The 26370-nt window shown below is 39.5% G+C and overlaps 1 protein-coding gene across 1 annotated transcript in view; it reads left to right on the top strand.

Annotated features, from left to right (window-relative positions):
* DRC11 (dynein regulatory complex subunit 11) overlaps positions 1-26370 on the top strand; it is a 110674-nt gene that overhangs the window by 51633 nt on the left and 32671 nt on the right. Inside the window, exons 7-11 of the mRNA XM_074910269.1 lie at positions 1174-1258; positions 9312-9434; positions 14126-14201; positions 20349-20455; positions 20669-20764. Of these exons, the coding sequence (XP_074766370.1) occupies positions 1174-1258; positions 9312-9434; positions 14126-14201; positions 20349-20455; positions 20669-20764 (487 nt within the window). The remainder of the gene's footprint in view (positions 1-1173; positions 1259-9311; positions 9435-14125; positions 14202-20348; positions 20456-20668; positions 20765-26370) is intronic.

Here is a 26370-nt window from a genome sequence, read left to right as displayed (position 1 = left end):
AACATTAAATAAACCACATGATATAGGCTTTTGAGGCCAAAATCCCATTCTTACTAGATTTTTTAAAAAATACACTAACAATGACACCCCTTTGTTCGTGCAGACTGGTTTCTGGGAATGCAGTGACCAAAGTTTTGCATCTGTTTGCATATAGAACCAGTAATTGTTGAACATGCAAGTCAGAGCTTACAATCACAGATGAATGTTTGTTCTTTTGTAATTGGTATTACATTAATACTAGCTAGGAATCCAAATGCTACACATGGTACTGTAGAAACATAACAGATGCTCTGTTCCAAGGATCTCAGTTTAAAATTGATTCTGCTGCTTAACAGTAGACTAGGAAAGTCCCTTAAGGTACCAGTTGTTTTAAAAAAATGAAAGCAATTTTTATGAATCACATTGACCTTTTGGAGCTATTTTCTTCTCAAGGGAAATTTCATTTCACTTAGAGGAAACATTACCATTCTATTTGAAAGTAGCACAAGGATTTTTCTGAAGTGTCAGAATTTTCTTTAGAACAGAAAATCAGAAAACCTTCCTGATATTACCAAACAGATATATACTGATATAACCCAAAAAAGCTACAAAAGTGAAAGAAGTTGAAGAGTCCTGACAATATAAATGGTCTTTGGACTGTTGTTATTATTTATCTCTTTTAGGCTCTTTCTAAAATGTATGGAAGCACTCTGTTATCTGTGTCATCCATAAAACCTTACCACAGTCACTTATTGCCACCTCACCAGCTTCCATCACCACCTAATTGTGCAAGTACATTGAAAATTTTTGAGGGTGGGCATCCTCACACAGAAATACCATCTGGAATTTATAGATCAAAACCTGATTTAAATAATTTTTTTTAAAAAAAAAAAGCTGGATGTTGAAAACAGAACAGAGCAATAAACTTGAACACTTTAAGCGAAGCCTCTCATCAGTCTTAAGAAATTCCCTAAGAACTTTCAGTGTTTGATGAGCCATGGGGCAAGAGACATGTGTTGATGATGATTTTATTGAATTTACTGGACAAAGAGCTACTATCATAAGAAGCAATCCATCTCTCTGCTTTTGAACAGGAAGCGAGGGAGGGTATGCTTCCCCGCCATCTAACATCTTTGTCAACCAAATCAAAAACTGTGGATTTTAGTTCATTTTCCACTTTTGTTTTTCACACAGACATATCATAGGCAGGTTTCCTGACTATCCCACTGAAGAGGCTGGAGGTTCAATGGCTATGCTTTCTCAGAAGACTCCAGAGCAGGTATTGTCACTCCTCTAACAAAAAAGCTTAATGGGATTAAGGAAGGAATTACCACAAAACACATCTGTTTATTTAAAGTAGCAATTTTTCATAACAATGGCCTCTAGTACTCCAGGAACTTCTAGTTAAAAAGCTTTTTGCTTTGAGTGAAAGAATTGTGTTCTTCCAGGGTAAACCATGGAAGTCACATACCAAGATTTGTTCCCTATCAGGACGTGCAGCTGCTTAGTCATGGCAAAAGGTGCTCAGACACACAAGTTACGGACAAATAAATGTCTGAGGGAGCTAAGAGGGAAGGACTCGGCTACAGAGAGTTGTTCTCCTGCTGCAAAATCCATGTAGTTAGACTGGTGCTAGCTACCAGTAGAAATATATATTAAAGAGTTTAAAGAGTCTTGTTTTAAAACAGGCCCCCAAATCTACCCCAGAGGCTGAAATAGGTTCCAGTGTGTTTGCATTCAGTACCAGCAGAGTCTAGCAATAATTAGTTTTGTTTAAGCAGAGAAGAGTTTCTTATGCGGGCAGGCCTATGCCTTGATTTATTACCAAGGATCATTAAGTGAACCTGAACATTTAAGTGAAGGAAGTATTCTAGTTTATCTTATATATTCTTGTAGTGAATTCAGTTGTTTTTCCTGGTAAAATCCCTCTTCTGACTTCTCTGGCTAATAGAAGTGTCTGATAATCTCTTCCTCCAATCATCTGGGTGTCACACAGAGAAAGTGATTAAGACCAGTTGAAGAAGTGAAGGCAATGGTTGGCACTTGGGGACATTTCCACTCACCACAATGATCTTAGCAGGATAATGAGTTTGTTGAAGGAAATTATAAACAGGAAGCCCTGCACACAGGAGCAGGATTTGGCCCCTGAGTGAACTGGACATGGTGGCTACTAGTGGGCTAGGAAAACTGAACTGCCAAAACCTGACCTCTGTAGTCCTTAAAGTTCCCCTTTTGAGACTGTTGTGTTCATCAGCTGCCTCTGCAACTGATGATCTAAGACAGGTATGGTAAAAAAGTATTTTGGATTCAGTTCTTCCTGGAATCACAGGGAAAAGACTAGGGCATACTAGTAGTCTGTGTGGTTTAAGTGGATATAAATACAGACTAGCCCAGCATAAAGCACAGTACTCTAACCATTAGTTACTCTGCTTACAAAAGGCAATAAAACTACTAGAAACAGCTCTCCATGCCTCACTAAAACTGAGCTCAAGGCACACTCCTGGTTTTAGCCAAGTTCAGAGTATGCTGAGGTCAACCCTGCTGGCCTCTGTATCTAAGCCACTCTTGTTCAGTCCCAGAGTGAAGGAGACTCGTCGGTTAAGTTTTCAGCTTCTAAAGTAGAAACACATGCCAGAGTCAAGAAGGCTTTGTTGGCTGCTCTGAGCAGCAGGGGACCCACCCAGTAAGTATGGCTTATTGCTGGAGAAGGCTTTAGGGAACATGATGCTAATTAGACATGCTACCAACAAGGATAAACACAACTCAAAGAAAACGTTACAAGAAATTACACTGAGCAAAACTGGATATGGTAGTAGATTCTGGAAAAATACATTCTTCCTGTCCTACTCCCAGCTTTGAATTCTCTCCTTCAGCTATTTTGCTGTGTTTTCTGGGCATCTGCTTCCTTTTTGCATTAAAAAAAAAAAAAAAAAAAAAAGAGCCAAAAGTCTAGAGAGATTTCTTTTTCCTGACAAAAGAAAAATACCTGGAAGAAAAAGAAAAAAGGAACTAGATTTCCAGCAATTTTCACTATCAATTAACTGATTTTCAAATATTTTCAGGCCCATTTTTCCTTCCTTTTTGGCCAACACAACCAAGAGCAGAATGTATTTCACACAACCTTCACAGATAATCAGGATGCAGTTAGCAAAAGAAAGTTCAGTATGCTCATGATTTTACCTGAATGTCAGACAGGTAAAATATTTTTTGTTCATCTGAGTCAGCCTGCATATTAAAAATCCCTAAGGCAACTGGTTTTGTTCCACACTGGTCTACTGGGCAACATAGTAAATGAAATCCTGGCCCCATTGAAGTTAATGGGGGTTTTGTCCTTGACTTCAGGGGAGACAGGATTTCACCTCTTGTATATATTACCTTCTGTGAATGGGTTGGTTACTCCCAAGTTAAACTCCATGAAAAATCAAGACTGAACTGTATTTAAAAAGTGAGCATTTTATAAGACTTAGGTAAAGACACTTTGGGGAAAATAAAATACAAATTAATCACTTCACGAACCATTGCTGCATTATTATACATTCTATATTTCTTTATCCTTTGACAACTCTGACCTTACTTGACTTTGTAATGTAGCTGGACTTCTGCACAAACTGCTTTCATGACATTTTACAAATACCTTTCAAAAGATATACCAAAGAGATCCTGATGCAAAGTACTTAATAGGTTAGTCAGAAAAATATGTACTGTCTCTTGACTGAAAAGAGGCTTTTCTTTAGTTTACATACTCTGCGAGAGAAATTTAAGATTCTGAGACATCAGTGTGATCTCCCTGCATCTCTTCCAGATGTCTATCCCTAATGGTTTTTTACATTTTGCTCTAAAGATCATCATCAGATGTGACAATTTTTAACTTTGCCCTTATACTGCTGCCAGCAAAATTATGATCTCTTCCTGTAGTTCGTTAAGTCTCGTCACCGTGAAAATAAGCCAAGAAAGTTGCCATTTAGCAGGCACATTCCCCCTCTCTCAACTACCCCTCATTTCCAATATTAAAATAACTTATCAGAAAAAAAAAATGCTTTTACTTAGAAAGATTTTGGTCGTACATTCAATTGCTGCATGGAGAACAAAGTTGTTTCTGCATTACTGTAATCACAGTATCTGTTCCAGCAGCATCTAGAGGAGTGAGAAAAAGTATGTGTTAGCTGCTGTGCAAACATATGCTCCTGATCTTCACTTGGCACTCTGTGCAATACTATACTGCTAATTAGTATTCATTATTACCCACAGCTAAAGATCTCCATGAATCCCAGTAATCAGTTTGATTGTAAATGACAGTGCAAGAGATCCCCAATAGTTAGCTAAAATTTATTAGTAACAGTGACTGTTTTCCAGGTAGGGACAGTAAAATGCTATTATGCAGTCAAGTACTGCAATATTCACACACACAAATATAATATCTTACTTTTACCAAATGAATGTATCACAAGTAGCTTTAAATGTCATAGAAGGACTCAGTTTGCAAATATGCTTTTAATCTGACAGCAAGTATACCATGAGTACTTTTCAGTCATGGAAGCTGATGCCTGCAATTCTGCTCAACTTTATTTCCTCTGTTCCTCACTATTCTGGATGCTTCTTTTAGAAATTATCAGGCAGGATTTTCACAAGTGCTAAATGCACAGTGCCATCAGTCGGGACTAGGCACCTCAAAGCCTTAAAATATCCTGATTATTTCAAGTTAATCATACAGGAGACAGAAATGGTACTCAGTCTGCTAGGCTACACAGTGAGCAGATGCATTCGCTGCAAAGAAGCTATTCAGCAGGTAGACTCATAGGCCAGCAGCTCTCCACTACCTCTGATTGTGATCGCTGTTGGCTGAAGTCAGTAGTCTAGGTTGTATACCTAAAGGCAGGCAATATCAAAAACCCCTTTTCATCTCTACCACCCACCTTCCCTAAAAAAATAAATATCTACTAACAGATTTTTCATAAACACATTCAATGGAGACTAAAGTTTTGAAATGTTTGCCAGAAAACAAACACAAGAGTGAATTAAACTGCATTTGGGCAGCATCTGCCAGATGGCAAAAGACTAGAGCACATATCAGTTGTGGACTAAAATGCATGGCTATTAAAACAGAAAGCTGTGAAATCCCACCCAAAATTTTTTATTCCTTCCTGCAAGAAACAGATCACTGAGGTTGTTTTTAAGGGCTTAAGCTTTGCTTACAGGTGCATACCCAAAAATACCTTGCCAGGAGAACACTGTTATTAAAGCTACACAGATTCACAAATGCCTGTGAGAGGGAATGAATCCAAAACACTGGCCCTCAGCTAGCTAGATGGGACAGAGTCCCAGGCCCACCATAATGAAAAATAACATTTCTAACTGGCAAAAATGAGTATCACCTTACAGAAATAATCAGCCTGTAGAAGGAGTTTTAATTAAGTGTCTTCAAGCTAGGGGGGCAGGATAGGGGTAAGCACATTTGCAGCATATTTCATGTTCTATACAAGTGATGCAAATGGGCAGCCCGGTGTTTGGCAGGCTACTCCGGGACAGGGCGATGGCATCTTTCCCCATCTCAAATCATCCTGTTTTCTTCAAGAAACGTTTTTTGGTCTTAGATTTCAAAATAGCTTCTTCTTGTAGAGTTAATACTCAAAGAGAGCACATTTTCTCTCCAGGAACATTAGGCTATGTGCATATAAAGTGTTTCTGTTTAAAATGGTGTTAGAGTCAGAATTACAAGGCTCTGAGGCCAACTCTCAGCCACTGCAACTGGAGATCCAGTATTCCCAAACTCGCTCTATCCCTCCATTTCATTTATGCCCACACCACTAATAAAGACAACAAGTTCAAGTAAGGTCTTGTTTCAAGGGATGAGGGAAGGGCTTGTTCCTGAGGAAGAAACATTTACCTCAAGTATCAGCTTGCCTGAACCAACTGTCTCATCCCACGTAGTGGGTTACAAGGCGAGTGGATCTTTTGAATACCTCGTGCAGGTGGAAGAGCCGGTCTCTGCTCGGCAGAGCCGCAGGGCAGGCCCCATCACCACGATGACTCAGAGGAACTATTGTGCTGGTGACTTTATTAACTGATCACTTTAGTGAGTGAATGGAGACAATTTGTCAACAATCAACTGAAAACCATCGGAATAAGGGCACTTTGGTGATGAGACTCTTTTCCTAATAACCCATCAATGATCAACCAATCACAATTCAACTCCTACAAAGCGTATAGACATGAATATATATATATACAGACATGAGAGAGGAAAGAGGAAGAGGAGGAGGGGATAGGAAAAGGGGAAATCACAACCCTTGGATCCCACGTTGTCACAGAGTAGCCACCTTGGTTGTGGGTTGACAGACACACGTGGGGTATTGTCTTTATATAGTCTTTCTTATGCATGCACAGTAGGTTGTTCCAGAAGTTCTAATTTTCTCTGGCTTGTACCTGTGCAGTGAGGCAAGTTCTGTCTCTGGGCAACAACAGGAGGGAGGGGCAGATAAACAGCCCACTGCCCCACCTCTGCAGAGCTCGCTCCACTTCTCCCCCACAGGGCATCCCACTCGAGTTGTTGGAGACATGCTCTTTACGAACAGTTCGTGATATCAACACCAAGCTTTCTATGGCTGACAACAGAACATAAGTGAGTCCCACTGGTAGCTGAAGATTTTCATATACTTGGCTCACATAAACTTGACATCAGGCATTTCCATTCATAGGCTGCACTCTTGTTTTAGTGCCCCTCTTTCCCAAAAATTGGGATCTGCACTGCAGGAGTTTGGAAACACACTTGAACTGATGTATGAATAGAAAAGTCAATTTGACTTTTGTGGGATATCAGTTTAGAGGAAAATGTCTTTTCAGCCATGAAAGAAAATGTTACTGGAGAAGAGTCATCACTAGCACAACAGGAGTCTTACATCAAGACTAGGGGAAAAAAAAATAAAAATGTTTTCCTCAATATTAAGAGTTTTATAAGTGCTTTAAGCATAATTTTTTTAAAAAAACCCAAAAACCTAGCAAGAAAAGGGAAGTCTAAAATAATTTAGGAGGACGTTGGCTTTTCTTTCCACTATGAAGTTTTCTTCAGGGGAAAAAAACCCTATATTATAATGTGGGTGAATTGCTTAGTATCTCAAACTAACCTTTGCTTGCCCTTCCCTTTCTTTACTCCTCTTTTGTCATATTCCTCAGGCATCTTCTTGTAGCTGGAGAGGAAATTGTTCTGTACACAAGAGTACTAGCCATTCAAGGCTTAATACACAGCTAGCTCCACTCCCAGTCCTCTGCAATTATGGAGCTGTTTAGAGCAGAGGTGAAAGCAGAGCTAGAGAGCCTGCACCGAAAGAGTATAGAAGAGAAGGTGTATCTGACATGGTAAAGGAAAAATTATGTTTGCTCTGTCATTCTCTTTTGGGAAGCAGAGAGCCACTTCAGAAAAGTCAAGCTCCACACGCTGATGGCGTTACCAGCTGCATGGCTTTGGAGCATTTCACCAAAACTTGGCATCTCAGACAACATATATGTTGCCAAGGCATCCAGGAGGGAGACTGTACAGGCACTGTTTGGGTGCATTCAGCCCCTGCCCGCAGGCACTGTGCATGTTTCTGGATGTGGCTTCCCTTGTTACTGTACATTTCATTCAGTGCTAACTGCAAGCACCATTTTTCTGTTCCCCTTACAAGCAGTTAAAGACTTAGTGCCATAGCTCATACTGCAGTTCTGAAAATATTAAACACCACAACTTTTTTTCTTGCCACCTTACAAAACAAACGAAGGTAAGATAGATGGATAAGGACAGTTCAACAATTCAGTCCCATTGTAGCAGGTTCATGAGAACAGAAACTCTGTGTAACCCCTTTCAGTATCAGTCATCTGTATAAAAACATGAAAGCTAATAATTCCAATCAGTCTGGATATACTTAAAATATCAGCAGTATAACTCAGAAACACTGCTTTAAAATTAAAACCTTTTGTCAATCGTGTGCTTACAGGTATCCTGCTGGATAAACCCACCCCTGATGTGCTGGAAACTGTTATGGTTGCCCTTTGGTAGGCAGTCAGAGCAGAGGGTGGAGGTAGAGGTGACAAGGTTGGATTTCAGACAGGGTACTAGCACTACAGTAAAGGATACACTTTGAGTGGCTCTGTTGGTTTTGGATACAACAGGTCTGCTGGGACACTAAAAACCTATTTTGAACTCTAGTCAATCTGTTAATCTGTCCCAGGGAATGAAATGCTTCACTGCTTATCACCGCAAGACATGACTGAACGGTGCTTGGGGTTTCAATTACCATATTTAATTAAATGTAAGATACCGCAATGCTTGGGGAAATCCACTAATGAAATTTCACTGGCTGCAAAGCATAGCCCTTGTCATTGTCCCCTTCCACTGCCCAATCTTCAATGCATTAAAAGGCATTCTTTAGTAAACAAATATTTTTACTGTTACAGGAAACGTGTCCTACAATTGGAAATGTTTTATTTTCTACTCTTTCATGGTACTACCAATATTAATGGTCCATTAATAAACTTCAATGGCCACAGATTTTCTGATTTACACTGAATAAGTAAAAGATCTTAGAATTCCTCTCAGGGACAAGAGAGCACAATGAAAGATGCCTGGGAACAAGAGAACGTTAGTAAAAGCAAATTTCACCCTCTGCCTTTTTCAGATAATAAAGTATAAATGGCCAGGAACTAAAGTTATGGAAATTGATGTAGCTGTACCCAGTTATCAGCTGCTACTAGCTTGCAGGGATAAAGATGCTGGGCTATCTGTGTATATCTGTCAGTTTGTGTCACAATATCTCTATTGAATCTCTCTCACCCACTAGAACAATTTCAGTCTTTAGCCACATATTGAAATTAGACACACCTCAGGGTAATCTCTCAGAATCCATCTCTATAAAATCCATCTGCCTTGGAAACACTAAGACAAATTCATAATCTGAGTCCAAGTCCAGAGGGATCTTTAAGTTGTATGTCATTAGGATATTGTGCTTCTGGGTGGTTTCAGGAACTGGTCTTACTCCATAACAGCCCTCACAGTTTGGGATTTAGAAATCACCTCTTTCCCAAAGATATATTGGGATAGTCAGCATCTATGCTCAGGTTTGCAGGTGGGAGTGCTCTCAGCATAAATTTAAAGGACTTGTCTGTAATGGTCAGCTGCTCTGGAGTTCACAGAGGGCTACCAAACAGTGTACTGGATATTGTGTTTCCCCAATACTGAAAAGCTGAAAGCAAGGGAGGAAAAATACACAGCAGTTTATAACTCTTACAGCACATATCTAACACATCTCACACATGAAAACATTTGACCAGCTCTTCACATTCCTTCCTGTCTCTTTCAGGTTGCTTTGGAACTGGCTGCCAAAAAGGAGATGGCTTTACAGAAAAAAGCCCAAAAGGGGAAAAAAGAAAAAGAAGAGAAGGAAAAAAACAAAAGAAAAACCCCACAGAAATCTGGAACTAAAGTAAGGCTTCCTGCAGTGAAAACAGTTAACAGTTTGTGAAACCAGAACCAGAGTCCAGCCTATTCTGCCACGTGTGGGCAGAGGCTATTAGTTGACGTTAGAGTGGTCACCAAGGATTCAGGCTTGGGTTCAGAAGACACAGGAACTGCCTGAGGTCATTCCCTCTCAGCCTTCCGATTACCTTGATTCTGGGGAACTGAATTTTACCTCTCATATCTTAGGTATGACCATTTTCGTGGTCATGACTCAGCTCAGTGGGAAGAGCTTATGTAGGTGCAGACTGCCAGAGACACAGATGAAGGGAAAAATATACTTTATGGCTTTGACATTGTTGCCAAGACAGTGTGCATGCACTCTTCAAAGCACTGTTGCTTTTTTTTGTGAAGATAACAAAATGATGCCCAGCTATCTAACCAAGCATTTCCACTTTTAATGTGGGGCACTGAGAAGTTGGTGACTATCACCCCTTCACACAAGAACTAGGAAACAAGAACCTTAGTCTCACTCAGATACCCACCCCAGAGCTTGTGTGGATTTCAAAAACTAATTTATAAGTACAGTTCTGTATTTGACAGCTGCGTCTTCTGTACTACAAGCCAATATTTTGTAAGCCTGTGAATGGCCGTTGTGCATTTTCAGTCCACATTCTTAGGGTGTGTACTATTTTTTTGCCTTAAGTCACAGCCGACACCACTTAATGTATTATATACTCCCTGAAATCTTTGATGTGCTAAGATCTGGTTTCACAGAAGGTATGTTTCCAAATTATTTCAGGAGAAACTTCACTGAGGATAACACCTGTGTAACAGTGCAATGACCAGAGGGCATCTTCAAAAGCAAGCTATGCAACAAAAATTGTAGGCTTTTGCTGAAGCAGCAACTTTTGTTTCTCATTTACTTTGTAGTATAAACAAAGTTGAAATAATATATATATTTTTTTAATAAGGGTCATTAATCTCTCACTGAGTATGTGGAGGAGAAGGGTGAGTGTTCTGGTGCAAAGCTTACTCCTCATTCCAGATTTTACACAAATTAATTTTAAGTCCTAACCCTGGAACAGCCATCTAACAAAAAAGATGGTTGTTTTGGACAAGATCCATTAATCTGGCCAAAGCTCTCATAACAGGAACCTAAACTACATGAATTTAGGAAGCATCAGTCTATTTAATTAGGAGGTAGATATCAGACTGTTAACTTGTAACTTAAATAACATCTTTGCTCTTGAAAATTTGGGTCATACAAAACAGTGTTTGGGGTTTTGGGGCTGTGTCTTTTCCCCTCTGTAAATGAAAATGCACAGCAGGCTGAAGGAGCAGCATATATAAATGTGTTTTCCAAACTCTTTAAGCTTGATCTTGCATTGCCAACTAGGACAGGTAGTGGCTGCTCCTGTGCAAACAGGAGATTTTTAAAGTTTTGGTCACACAGTCATCTGTCATCTGGGTGACACTATCACAGCATTTTAGTGAAGGCATCATACTCTAAGCAGTGGAAGGTGATCACTTGCACTACTTCATTGTATCTTAGTGGCAGAGCAGAGCCAGCCTGGGGGAGCTACAGGGAAGAAAGAAGGGTAGTATCTGCAGACCTAAGCCAGATAATACTGATACCGAGTTGTTTGTTGTCCATAAGACTTCTGGTGACTTGTACTAGTGCCAGGTTGAGCTCTGTGGGACCACTTCATGGTGTAACCCCTTAAATCAGCACATGCACCGCAGAACTCGATGGGAAAGATCAAAGTACATGTATGAAGGCAAAAAACCTTAGAAAAGCTTTTGAAATTAGAGACTCTAAAGACCACTGTCATTTACAGTTATAGAATCCTGTAGCATCTCAGACAGTCCAGTTCTTTTTGGAAGCATTCAGGAGCGTGTCGCCTAATGGCTTTCTGTAGCTTTGCCCTTGTCCTCGTTCTTTCCCTACTCAGCTGAACCAGAACAAAGCCCTGTGATCCCCAGAACACCAGCAATGGAAAAGGCTATTACAGACTCTTCAGTCTAAGTCAAAGTGAGACACTGATGTTCAGGCACACTAAAAATGCCAAATCCAACCCAAGGTTCTGATACTGGATGGCAACTCACTCATCTGATTAAAAACCTGACTTTCACAGTATAAATCTGACTCCTTGTTGTTTGTGCACATTTTACTATGTAAGAACCAACAATACCAAAAATGAATCTCAATCCCCTCACAGTCTCTGCAAGGTTGTTTTGAAATGGGGTGAAATAACAATATAGAGCTCTGGGGCTTTATAACTTCACGTCGTTCTCATCTCTTCAGCCATCACAAGTCCTGTCAAGTAAGATTCTGAGCCATTATATCAGGTTCTCTATGGTTCATTGAGAAAGAACAAAGGGAACATTCTCTCCGAGGTTATAATACTGACAGGGGAAAAAAATAGTATCTAAGACCAGTTGAGAAGTATTTGGAAAAGTTCTAACAGCAGGACTCTTATTAAAATAAGTATAGGCTATAAGTCATAGTGATGCAAGCAGAAAAAAGCCCTGCTCCTAACTTCAGTTCTTAAAGAAAACAAGAGTTTGATCCCAGAAGGAAGTTTAAATGTTTCTGAAAAGCCTGATAGCAATCTTTAAAAAGGCATATTTGATATCAAAGTAACTTAGTTTTCTTTTCTCTATAAGGTGCTGATTTGATTTCCCATTGGGCACCTAAAAAAAAGAAAAAAACTAACTTCAGCACCGTGTGATCCCTCTTTTCAATAGCAGAACACATTAAACCAGGCTGTACTGCTTCCCCCAGTGACATGTTGCAACCTGTCTCACCAAACATGAGCAAGTCTGCGTGTACATCCCTAGATTTCATCCAGAAATGTTTTAACAGTGAGACACCTTTTGTCCTTAGTGAAACCCATTGGCAAAATCATAGCAAAAGCACACATCTGAGTCAATTCAAAATTTTCCCTGCTGTTGAATGAGAATCACCTAGTGTGGGCTAGGCTTTGGAAAACTTCAGAAATATATTAAAACTGTTATTTCCATATCTCTGCTTAGATTGAAATGTATATTGTTGGTTCAGAGTGCCTTAGTGCACTTAACACAGAACAAGCATGGAATCAATCAACTGAACGTAGAAAAATACATCAACTGACTTCAAAGGAAAAGAAGTTCTTCGTATTACATTGACTGTTACGCTGTTAATAGAGGCAAGAGAGAATACAGAACAGAGTTCTGCAACTGTCCTTTAGACACACAGTGGTTTTGGTTAAAATCAATGAAACTGACAACAATATTATTTACATCAGTGTATAAAATCACTGAAGCTAGTAATTAAAATGATTTATTGGCTTATTTATAACAAAAGAAACATTAATGTGTCCTATGCTATTAACAGGCTAATAATGAATAACCCATTTTTAGGCTGTTTTGGAGGGGAATTTTATTTTTTTTTTCAAATAGATCTAAGAGGAAATACTGATAATTACTAACATCATGTTTTAATCATTTCCTATAAAATATCATGGAAAAAATGTTAAAAGAATGGATTCTGCCTCTGCAAAAGATCCAAGGATAAGTCTCAAAATGCCACACCCTGCAAAAACTGTTACTATTAGAGTAACTGAGAATTTGAGCTCTGAGTGTCAAATCCTCAAACTCTTGCTTATATTTTACACAAACAGTTCTTGTTTACTCAAGAAACACCTGAATCTCTTTCAAATACATCTATAGAGCCTAGGGTAGAAGTGATAAATGTATTTAGGTTTTGCATGTCCTTCTGGACCCAAACTATAATTACTGTAATAACACTTTAATTAAAAACAGATATTTAATAATTCACATGACCTGGCTGCCACTGTATCTGCTGATAGCGGGTAGCAATGGCACCTAATTAGAAGCATATTCAAGGATTTTGTTTCATCTTACTTATTCTAAGAACTACACTTTATCTCATACTGATAACCAGTAGTTTACAGACTACGCATTGGTTAGCACAGTCTGATACAACTTGTGTTGTCTAGCATAAATCCACATTCACCTCCTCCCAAAGAGTTACCTAATTTCCCACTAATAACTATTACCTTATAGCATTTCGAGGATTTATGACTGATACAACATGAAGAAATTTTCATCATTTTATGACAAGTTTTTCCATCAGAAATACTGGTTCAGCAAAATTAAACTATTTCAGGAACATGTCAATGTCACTGAATTTACAGAGGAAAATGTCAAAATGTTTTGATAAAGTTGAAGCAAAATATTTTGTTTTGCAAGATACACCAAGATCACTATTTTTCTTTCTGATTACAGACTAAAATGAGGTTTCAACAGTTTTGAATTACCCACAAGTTGGGGATTTTTTATTTTTTTTTGGGGGGGGGGGGGGAAACAGTCCTACCGTAAGATTATTTTTTTAAATAGCAAAATAATTTCATTTACATGTTGCAAGTCTCCTACCTATATAACATGTTCAAACAAGCCTAACTTTAATTATTGTGACCATAGTAGGTCAACTGACGAACAGACACCCCTCTCTCTTCTCTCAATGGGATAAAACTTCCTTATAGCCTGCTAGAAAGATTTTTGTTGATGAGACAGTAGCATTTTATTCCTCAAATTAAAACAAATCTCTAAAAATCGAATGAAAATTACGACACTTTATTGTACTTGCAAAGGTTCTACATCTTAATATTCTGCTTTTTCTTTCCACCCCACCATGCCCCCCTGCTCCTCTAGGAAGAGGAAGAAGGCTGGAAAATGGCTCCCAGTAATTTCCTTTCAATAATGGAGGAAGGAAACAGTCGATACAAAGGTCAGTAGAAAAAGATAACAATTACAGCTGGAATGTTCTTCTAATTCAGCTTAATCTGAATGTCATTCCTATAAGGTCAAATAGTGCAGCTGCCCAAACTACAGAACATTATAGAAATGAGGACATTAGGTAAAAACGGTATTTAGGGAGGGAGTCTCTCAGTACCTCGAGTCTTCTTAGGACTCATCTATATAAGTGACAGTGGCCAAACTAAAACCAAATTGCTTTGATGTTCGTGCAGGGACTTTCTTGGGTTTTCTGAGGACAACAAAATGACAACTGAATAGCAAATAGTTTAGAAGCCCTATTCTGTAGATCAGGCTTCAGCATCAATGTTTTCATGCTCCTGGAAACTCTTTATCCTGTCTTCCTCTCATTCATGGAAAGTGTCCATAGATTCATCTACACAATCTACAGCTAGTCAAATTATTTTTGATTATGTTTTTCAGTAGGAGAATCATCTATTCAAGCAAAGGCACAAAAATGTTGCTGGACCATGAATACACTTCCTTCATTCAAAGTGTGTACAACTTAAACTCACAGCTAGGAGACTGGTCATTTCTTCACTTTGAGAAAGCATCCAAAAGTAGGGGGTTTGAAATTCTAAAAAGTGGTTTTCACAAAAGGACATCTTGCTCTTTTCCATATCTCTTCTACCCTCTTCTCTACACCTGATGATTTTGTCTATCTCTAAACACTTGTCTTCAGTGTGTGCCCTAGATACACAAGTGAGTTAGCAACTACTTGTGCTGGGCCTGGCAGTGAGCATGGAAGTCATGCACTTGCCTGAAATGGAAAGGAGCATCTGTCCCATCAACTGTAAGTGAGCGGCGTGATAGCACTCCAGTTTGGCTTGTCTGACCTTTGAAGTTCTCAGTTGTACAGTTTGTCTGATCAAAGCTTTCAGGGTTATTTTTGCTATATTTCATGCATATATTTAATTTCAAACAATTAAAAATTTTTGCTCCCTACTCTGCAGAGTTAGTGGCTTGCTAAAATTCCTCATATGAAAAGTGTCCATTATTCCCTCCTGCTGACAAATCACTGACATCAGGGTTTCTGCCTGATTCAGGTTGGCTGGAGAGAAAGAAGTATACAACTTACTTTCTAAATACACATCAGCACAGTTTTGCCTGATCTCTGACTTCTAGCAATTAGGATTTTCTTACACATTATAAATCATAAAGCAGTTTTATGACTAAAGAGGAGTTATTCATCCCAGACTTGAATGCAATGTCAGAACCCCATTAAAGTCAGCAAGAGTTTTAGATAAGGATCAAATTAATCTGTCCTTCTTTCCTTAACTGGCCAAGAACTTTACTTCTGCTCTTCTATGCACTTGGGACAAAATGGCACCTTGCAGCTGGAGACCAGCAATAGCAAGACCAGTGTTTCCCATCCAGCAAGTCCTGAGAGCCATAAAGGACCAGTGTAGAGGCCCTACCTGTTGTGAAGTAGCAAGAAGAGGGCGGGAGGGTTTCACATTGCTACATAGGCTTGGCAATATGCTCATCCAGCACTCTGCTAACAAGGAGGTGATGTAGTAGCTGCTTTCCAGTGCTCCCACAGTGCTGCTTGGATCCCCTGCTGAGGCTTTACAGTCTAACAGTCTTCGATATCATGCTGAACTGCAAATTCACGGATTCCTTGTATTTGTGCAAATAACTCTCCTCCAAGTTGTAGGCTGTACCCATATACTCTCCTCCGTGTTCGACTGTAACTTCCCACAGAGGGTTTAAACAATGCTTCCTGACATGGCAGTGGATGCCAGTGTTAGGAACAAAAACACTGCAGAGGTCAATAGGTTAGTTTAATTGGAACAGAAGCTCCCAAATTTTGCAACTATCTCAAGTAATAACAAGTCAGAAGGTTCATGAGAGGATGAAGGACATGTTTGCCACCAAACCGTATCTAAGCACCAGTACTGCCATTCCTAACAAGATACACCTGCTTTCAGCTCTGCAAGTATGTAACATATTGGGGTTATTCATCATAACTTTTAGCATGAAGGTGAGTGCTGAACTGGGGGTCTTGCGTTCCTGTGTATCTCATGAGGCCTCCCAGGGGCAACTCTGCAGCCCCATCAACTGTCTGTGGAACCTGTGTTCCTATTCAGGCACCTGAATTGGGATGCCTAAAGCCAGTCAGCATTGAGTACCTCCATCTCCCCATTATGTACTGGCAGCACTTGCAGGTACACTGCAATAATGTGCTCAGGTAGGTCAGGCACAGGCAGCATCCTTTTGTGATAGATAAAGACTCAAGCCTGGCATTCAGAGTTAAACACCAATGCTCATCACCAGCCCATCCTGCCAGAGCTGACAGCTACTCCTCTAGGTCTAAAAGCACATAAGAAGGAACCATTTTCTACACAGAGCACAACCAGAAATCCTCAGAGTGGAAAGAGCTCACTTGCAAGCTTCAAAGAATAGCTGAAGTTCTGTCTTATATGCTGTAAGTCTATAGCTGTTCAGTTGAATTTCATGTGGTTTTTTTTTCCTTCTAGTGAACAAAGTCTGTTCAACACCATATTTATTTTTAGTAAACAGCTGTTAATTCCTCCATGCAGCACAATTCCCTGCCTCATTCACAAGCACTTAGTGCTTTTTATTGCAGGACACTATCACAATACTACGTGGTGGTTGTTCAGAATAATTTTACTTTCAATCTGGCCATGGATAAGGTTCCTTTTTCAAGGCCTCCAGAATCAAATCTAGAACAACTTCTGACCAGAACAATGTAAGCAGTTTCTTGTTTTAATTTTATCCTGCTTTCATTTCAGTAGCAGAATTTTTTTTAGGAAAAAAGAGGTTTGAGTTTGGTCTTTCTACACCAGGAACTTTATTCTTATGTAGAAATAGCTCAGTTACTATAACAATTTGTACAGAAGTTCAAATTTATTAGTACATCTATCTTGAAAACATAATTGAAGTAGGGGAGCTTGATTAAGTTTATATCAGATGCCTACCATGGAATAAATTAAAGACCCTTATGAGTGTGTCTAAAGTTTACCTAAAACAACATTGTTTAGTAACACATACACCCCCAATACTTACCATTAAGAAAGTCATCCCATCTCCTGAATCTGGCTACTTTGTTCTTAGGTTACTTAAATATTTAAAAATATGTAGATCAGTTTTCACAAATATCTAAGCAGCATTTCAGTTACAGACTTTTCCACCCCAATTGGTTTTTTCTCCTCTACCAAGCTAGAACTACTACCTAAACTTCACTGGAATTCATGAAGATTTGTATTCTTCTAGAACTGTATGTGGCAGTTTTGCTAGTTGCTAAACTATCATACATTTGCCAAGCTCTACCTAAAACACTCACTTTATACACTGATGTTGAAAACAGCCAGTTTCTGTGTGACATCTACTTTTACACTGGAATAGCAAAAGTTTATGTGGAACAAATGTAAGCAGTCAGATTCATTACCTTCACCTTCCTGGGGTTTGTTTTTGCTGTACCCTGTGCTGTGAGGCAGCAATGTGCTATTCCCCCCACTATACAGACGGTGAGTTGATATTTATGACTTGCTCAGTGTTGCAGAGGATATTTGAGTTCAACCCAAATACTCCCTGGCCCAAACTTTAAGGTGTGGTGATACTATGTTTTTTTAACCAGGCATTAAAAGATTCAAATCCTTTTGCCAGGAGATTGAAAGTGGTAATTTTTAAAAAAGCTTCATGCGTCAGACAAATATATTTCAATTATTAGTCATAAGTTGTTTGCTGAAATTCAGGGGTATTGGAGTTACCTACGAGTCTTCAGAGTAAAATATAATGCTGTTGATGTTAGCAGTCATGTTAGTGGACTGGGCTGTCTTTTGAGTTCTGAGCTAGAGAGGTATGTGTATAAAATAATGCAAAGATAAGCATGCACTATTTTAGAAGAGGTGATATAAACCGCACTGCATACACACACGCACAAAAATAGCTCTCATTGCTGGAGGACCCTGTCTGTAACAAAACACCACTCTTTTGACCAGCCAGTGAAAACATAACTTCCTTAGCCTCCTGACCTTACTTTAAAAATAACTTTGAAATATTTTGTTGATCTATAAAAGAACAACATAGCATCTAACACCTATGAGTTATTGATCTCTTCTAAAATTAGGGACCTCTAACCTAGTGGCTAATATAGCACTCAGAAAACTCATTGCCAGGTAATATCAGAGGCAGCTGCCTAATTTGTGGGGACTGTCACTGGTTTGCCTGCAGTGGATATTAACCACTAATCAATTTACAAAATGACAATAAACAATTATGGAAAAAAAAAAAAAAGTAAAAATCTATGGATTCCTCAATGAAAAATAAATACCTAAAACCTAGTACTCCTGTGAAAACATAGCACTTGCAACCTGTTGACCCAGTGAGGAAAGCATTTAAAAATTCACATAACTCCCATATAACATCCCCTTTCCCCAAGGCTGAAATTCCAGGCTGGTAACCCTGGAGGAGGTACCTTCTAACTAGGGCAAATCAGCTTTCCCTCTTGAAATACTACGTGACATCTGTCATGCCATCTGATGACCCGCAAGTAATTTAAAGAAATTAATGTCTATACCTTTGAGTTTCTTTCCTCATTACCAAAAAATCCACTGCCCTTTTCCATCTCTACAGTTTTCAGTTATGAAATTAAGACTACTCACCTGCAAAAACTATTCCCTATGTGTAAAGCCACAAATACTCTGCACGTAATTGGACTCTGGAAATTTGTAGGGGATGGAAATAGCAGCCAGTATGATATTAACTCAACTAAAACTTGAATGATCTCCTATGGGTACTGTGAAAACCTTCTTGAATTTATAGTGCCTTCGAAATGGCAGTGGGTACAGGAAAGAGTACCCTGTACAAAACAGATTCATAAAGGAGCCTATGTCTTGAAGTGGAAAGCTGTCTTTTTAAATCATCTGGAAATTGAATTAGCACATACTGCTGGAGATTAGCTGTCATTTATAAAGATACTATCAGGGCTTGAAATGCAAGATATCAATTGTCTTCCTTCAAATTAGCTCAAAAATTGTAAAAAGAAGAGAGACATTTCCAATAAAAAAAGGCACCTTTTGCTAATAGCAGAGAATTCAGATATGTACTGAGCTTGCCAGACTTAATTTAGTTTTCTTTCTAAAGAACAAATTGCAGTTTGCTTCAACAAAAATAAAAAACTGCACCTCAGGATCATTAGCTACTTTATGATAAACAGGGGGTGGGTTTTTTGATCATCAGTTTTCACAAGCTTGCTTTGTTCCTGAAGTTAGGTCTCATTATTTATCCTTTACACAACACTAAGAACTAGAGGTGCTATATCAGGTGGGCCTTGTCTCTTTTTGGAAAAGACTTCGACTGCCTCTCAATTACTGCAGCGGGCTTAAAACTCCCCAAAGTTAAAACTCTGTGTGGCTGTATGTCACTTGTGGGTTGGATGCAGGTTATTGCTCTGTCACAGACTCCCTGTCCTCTCACACTCCCACATTTCCATGTTCTCTGTGAAGGCTTTTATGTCTATACCTACCCTGGCCCATATTTCAGTCTCATATGAATTACTACAAAGGCTAACTCACGAGGTTGCAGCAGCTTTAACTTAGCATTAGATAACTGATCAGGAGAGAACAAGGAAACTTCTTGGTTTAAACTAAACACCTTCCCTTGGTCCCCAAGCCTGCATTATGCCAGCCAAGAGACATGCATAGAGACCACACTCCTCAAGACAGGAGCCATCTTTGGGACTTCTTCATGGTAAAGATTTAAGCACTATGCTATTAAACAAAGAGAAGAAGAATGCCAACGTCAGGCACCATACAGTTCAGCCAATCCTGTACTACCTGCTCTTGAAGATGAACAACACTCCAGGTATTCAGTTTTACAACCAGAAAATGACAGCCTCCATATCCCATTATCCTCCTGAAATCTGATACCAATTTATAGTCCAAGGCAAAAAAAAAAGTTAACCTCAAGATTTACAGATCCTAACACAACACGGCTCTGAACTTGGTAAGGGTCCCTAGAGCCTGATACTTTCATACAGCTAATAATTTAATAAAAGCTGCCTACAACTACCTATTTTTGCCTCCAGAAGCAGATAGAGAAACCAATGGCTTCTGTAACTTTTTTTCCCCCCTTTCTTCTGTCTTTTGGATAACAGCCGTTTGGCAGAACAGAGATGAGGGATGGGATTTTCTCCAGGATCATGACCCAGAGCTGATCAAAGAAGAGAAACGGGAAGAAGTGGAGGAAGAGATCAGAGTGCAGGTGTGCTTACAATAGTAAGAGGACACTAATAATGTGCATTGCCTGTGTGTATTTCTCTACAGCTGTAAGAACTGGCCCTGGCATAGACCTTACCTCCTTCCAGACTCCCTACTATCTGTTCTTTGCTTTAACGCTTGTTTAGCTGAACATTTGTCTGAAGTGTGGTGGCAGAACAGAAGACTTAGAAAAATTCAACTGTGTTTGTCTGATTAGGTTGATGAATTGATGCAAAAGAAGCTGCAGAATCTCAGACTGGCTGTGGACGGAGAGAAGAGTGACAAACAGAAAAAAGGAAGAAAAAGTGAAAAGGTAATAGCAGCAAGTTGGGAGAATTCAGGGTAAATCTCCCTTCTCTGCCCAGATACCATGGTATTCAGTGCAAACCCTAGTCTATAGATACCAGGATCAAAATGTCCAGTCTAAACATTGGCTGAATCTCAATTCAGAGATGTTTTTTTCAGGGCCTTTTCCTTTAGCTGTTATTATTCCTTGCCCTTTATAAATGCTTAGGACAAGTTGAACTATTCCAGAGATAAATCATTAGAGGATGGATCAGATTTTCAAGAGGGATGCACACCCTCTTGAAATCCTCTGGTCCAGTCAAACAGGGAAATCCAAGGAATCCCTCTCTTTATTAATCTGAAGCTGTCACCTTACAGTTTTCCAAGATGGATCTGGGTGCCAGTAAGTTTTCCAGCTGCAGGCTGTTCTCCTCCTAAATGAGGACTGGTTAATGTGTTTCAAAACTGTACACCAAAAAAATTAACTTTGAATGTTTTGGTGTAACCTTTCATTTATCTCTAACAGCACATATATCACAGACAGGTACACATTGTTTAATTGTGTTACTACTTATTATTGAAGGGGTTGGGAACTTGCAATTAATCCAAGTTTATTTAAGTATATAAAATGAGACATACATTATTTTTAGTGTGTGTTACCCACTGAAACACAGCATGCATCACATTCACATCTAGTTTCACAGTATTACCATATGCAGAATTCCACAGTGTGGTTCCCCAAATTCCTTACCCATGCATCTAAACTATAGATCATGTCAGTGCAAAGTAACTCAAAGCTTACAGACCCTACCATTCAATCAGGACATCCACTTAAAATCCTCAAGGCAAATAGCCAACCCTAATCTCATATTGTATTTTATGTCTATATTCCATTTAGCATGCAAATGCTTGCTGTTGCAGTACTCTTTCACCTGACAAATGTACAGAGACAATTTAATAATGCAAGACTGGAGCGACTCTGAAAGCTGATACCAGTTGGATTGTTAAATCTGTTTCAAAAATAGGCTTAAGATATACAGACAAAATATTGCAACAATCTTCCCAAAGTTGCCATGGGCAGATGCGTTCAGGTCAGCTGGTCAAAACTCTGCTTCAAAATGTCACATTGGAATGACAAAGCTTTATGCTGGGGTGGGGTTTTTCTCCTTCAATATAGTGTTGGAAGGGTTTTGGGTGGAGGGAGGTTATTTAACTTTTGTTTTCCCAAGTTGTGCCAGTAGCCTGAGAGAATGAGGGAGGGAAGAAGAGAGGAAAGAAGTACTAATTAAATAATACAAGATCCCTAAAGATTTTCTCAGAAGAAAAACAGTTCTATTTTATGGGTGGGGAATGGAAGGAGGTATCCAGTTTTATCCAAAACATATCTTCCTTGTGCAGAACTTTTTGAAAAGTCCAATTGGTGTTGGCAAAGTCCTTTTCTAATTAGTGTTTGCATAAATATCTCAGTCCATAAACCAACACAGTGTGTACATACCTGTGCAGACAGAGTTCAGGTGTGCTTTATGAAAATCTGGCCTATATAACAAAAATAATAGGAGCTGGCAAGTTTTGGAAGCAGCTTATTAATTTGTTATTCAGCAAAAAGCCTCCAGTACTTCAAGGCATGTATTACCACATCCTAGGTCCCATATGTGTCGTGTCCCCCCCCCCCCCCCCCAAACTATGCAATGTGAAATAACAGCAGGTTCGGATTCTCATCGTAGCCATGAACACATCTGGAGCACGATGTAAAACTTTTTTTTTTCCACCCAAAAGGGATATTCTGCAAAGAAAAGCATTCTCAGAAGGATTCTACATTCTTCAGAAAAATCAAGCCTTTGTCTGCACTCTGTCAGTGGGGAATGGGTAGCAAGGGTAATTTTTTTAAGTTGAACTCTTAAAAATTGAATTTTCTGCCTAGGGGCAGTTACCCCAAATTCACAATGCCACATTTGGCCTCCTGTCAGTTGTAAGGAGGGTTTTCTTCTACATTCTTTGTAGGTAGACACCACAGTAGAACTGGGGCTTTTTTTGTTGTCAGGGAGAGTCGTTACCCAGGGGTGTTCAGGATAGATGTCCTCTGCCTTTTCAAGCACACCTTAGGATAAGTAGTTTACAACTTTTAAAAATTCCGTCAAATCCATATTAAAAACCCCAAACAAACCTGTCTTACCCACAGGAGGTAATTTGAGTATGAAACCCTGTTTGGAAGCCCCTTCTGTGGACGAATCGGCAAGAAAATTTTAGAATTGCACTCTAAAGGAAAAGCAGAAACTCCCTCCCAGTCAGTGTTTCACATGTCTCTAGTCTTAAATAAACAAAATTTAACAGCTCCAGGCATATCAGTAGGCCACTCCTTTATTTCCACGCACTGTACTTTCTAGGCTGAACTTTATCACTGACTCCCAAACCTTCAAATACCAGTTAATGCTAAAAGGTGACACTTAACCCTACGAAGAATTGCTCTTAATGCCCCTGAAGATAAAAAGCCCTTTTGCCACCTTTGTGGAAGAATCATCTGGAGTGGAAAGTCAAATTGCTCTTCCCATTACAAACAGGTCTTCAGACCAGTAAACTGGTCTGAAAAATACCTAAACTAATTAGATTGTGCCTCCCTGGAAGTGTTCAAGGCCAAGTTGGATGGGGCATTGAGCAACCTGATCTAGTGGAAGGTTTCCCTGCCCATGGCAGAAGGGTTGGAGCTAGATGATCTTTAAGGTCCCTTCCAACACGAATCTTTTTCTGATAATATGCAGCAAGCCACACTGCTGTCGTGTGAGGCACAGATCCTGTGCCTCTGTCCATGTTGGAAGCATCTAACACCACAGACTGTCCCACTATTATATGTCCTTATGGTCCAGCATTGATGGAGTATAGAGCACAAGAGTCCTTGTTAAGAGACACACTGTGCTGGATTCTGATTGTTTCAGATAGCTCTTGATCTGATGACTGTCACAGGGAGAGGGGATGAGGATACAACAGAAACAAAGGAACGTGGTTCAGCTCTGCTGCAAATTGCATTTTTCTTCACTGTGTGCAGTGGCAGCTTGTCATCCGCCCAGCCATGGATCAGCAAGCTGGTACTGTAAGAACCTGTGTAAAAACAGGCTAAGGAAAGATTTGAAGTGAGATTGCCTCCTCATGAGTTGTTTCCTAGACATTGATGTCTAGGAAAGCTGGCAAAGGGATGTCAGAAGGTATAAGTCCCCACTCAGCCTAGAGAAGGCTCTTATAAAGCACCTGAACTGAAAGAGAAAGGACTAGCATTTACCAAACTATTTGATTTCTAAAAAGTTGGTGGCATCCTCATGCCAGTGCAAACTTTTTAGTGAAATGTTGTTGTTCTGAGTACACCCCTTTCTGCTCACAGCCCAAGCTTCTGATTTGGGTGGCTCAACACAACCCACCAAGTATTTTTTCTAGATAGATGCCATGTACCCAACCATGGTACCTAGAGGGCTTACAGCCAAGGGTGTTTCTCTTGAGAATCAGCAGCCAAGTAAACCACCACAGACCTAACTTCTTTAAACTGGATTTCCACCCAACATAAGAGCTGACAGTTCTGCTCTCTGCATTTAGTGACCTGGAAGTTACATTTGAGTGCTTATCAGAGTACTTGTTATCAAGCCCATTGTACTGCTTTTCCTGCTCTGCTCCCCCAAGGATTTGTTTCCGGTCCCACTGCAGGTAAAGCGACCACACCCCCACACATAGACAAAGACATGGCCAGAATTCAGAAAAAAAAAAAGAAAGAGGGGACATGGGAACCTGAGTGTGTAAAAGTTGCTTCTGAAATAGGCCTTGCTTGCATCTCAACACAGCTTTAGATATCCCCTTTTTGATGCAGCCAGACAGAAACAAAGAAAACCACAAGAGGTTAACTATAGCAATAGCTATGACAAAAATATTGACATCAGTCTGAAGACTTGATAAGAGAAGAGCCATAGTGAATAAGGCCAGAAGACAGGCTGAGCCAGAATTGAGGAAAGGCTGGGTTTGAGGACAGTGATTAACAACCCATGTTGGACTTCTTGTAGCTGATGGAGATTAACACTCATAGCTCTCAGCCAGCTGTGGGGGCTGTAACCTCTTTGGATGCTATAGCTAAATCCAACAGGGATTACAGATCAGAGCCCCTCATTTAGCAAGAGCTTAATTATCAGTGGGAACATCTTTGTCTAAAGACTTTTTTAGTTCAAGGATCAGCGACTACTCTCTGTATCTTGGCATTGCCAGAAAAAGATTTCTCAACCTAGAGGAGGTACACACACAATGCAAATCTGCACTTACTCAGCCTCCCATCCAGGCATCACCCATGATCCAAAGAATCCACTCACTTCATAGACTGCTGCCTATACACTATCATTTCCCTTAAATCACAGGAGTACTTTCCTCTCGTTACTTTTCCACATAGTTGGTGGTAGTAGCTGCAGACAGCTGATAGCAGCAGGACTTGTGTCATCACAGCCAAAGGGTGACACAGATCCTTCAGTTCCAATGTGGAACAATTCTCTCAGTGAGACATTTTGGCTACCCTCTCCCTTCTGGTGCCAGAGACACTCTGCTCTGGAATCTGGTCTGAAATTAGGTCTGTGTTTGCTCATAGCAACCTCTACACTACTCAAACCATTTTCATGTGCCCACACAGTAAGACAAGATACCACACTGAGCATGGAAGGCAGTCTTCTGTCATCTGCCAACTAATAACTAATGCAGTTCACTACATGTGACTTATCAAAGCAGAAAATAACCAAGTAAATGGATGGCTACACAGAAGCTAGACTGACATTTCAGAGATAGAAACAAGGAGATTTCTGTTATAAATGATGAGCATGTTCACATTCATTAAACATTATCGTTTTCTAAATATAAGCAGTTCCCAATAAGACATTTTGGAGGAAAGCCATTGTCTACAATTCATATTTCCCCTTATCGCATCTCAGGGTTTGCCAAATTTCCCCATAAATGCTGATGTTAATTAGGAAAACACATTTTCCCCCCGCATAGTTCATTTTTGTTTTGCTCTTGAGTTACTTTATTGATGAAGCTGCCTTGAGGACAATACCAGTTGGCCAATAAATTCAACATATGCTTAGTGTCTTTACATAGGTAGAAATGAGCTTTTCTCCCCAGTCAGACCTCATGATATGTAATTTCTAGCTTGTTGGAAGAAAGGTTAAGAGACAAAGCTGGAGGAACAGCAGAAATAAACTGCTGACAGTCTCAGTATTTCCTCAGTTGTTAAAACAGCATGACATATGCTTTGTTCTTCCCATTCTTTTCCTTTAAAACAAAACCCCACTGGCATATTCTAACAAGTATTTGCTGCTAAGCTTATTTATGTAAAGAAATCTGAGGTGTAGTTCTGCAGATACAGAGTTATTTGCATTATTCTAATCCAAAACATAAAAACATCACCTTTTCCCAGTTAGCTTACCCATATAGTTCTGGCTTTAATTTACATTTTCATCTAGATTATCTCTGTTGTATTTTAAACAGTAACAGGTGATTGAACCATAGGTTATTTACATTGCGACTGTCCTTGAAAACTTACAGTTGATATATTTCTGAACATTACTGATCCATTCTAGAAAAAAGCCACCACAGCATTTTCCAAATGATTGGATAGGATTT

Source organism: Athene noctua, chromosome 7 (genome assembly GCF_965140245.1).
Source record: "Athene noctua chromosome 7, bAthNoc1.hap1.1, whole genome shotgun sequence".
NCBI lineage: Eukaryota > Metazoa > Chordata > Aves > Strigiformes > Strigidae > Athene > Athene noctua.
The sequence above is the reverse complement of the archived record's forward strand: the minus strand, read 5'-3'. Positions and strand labels throughout refer to the sequence as shown.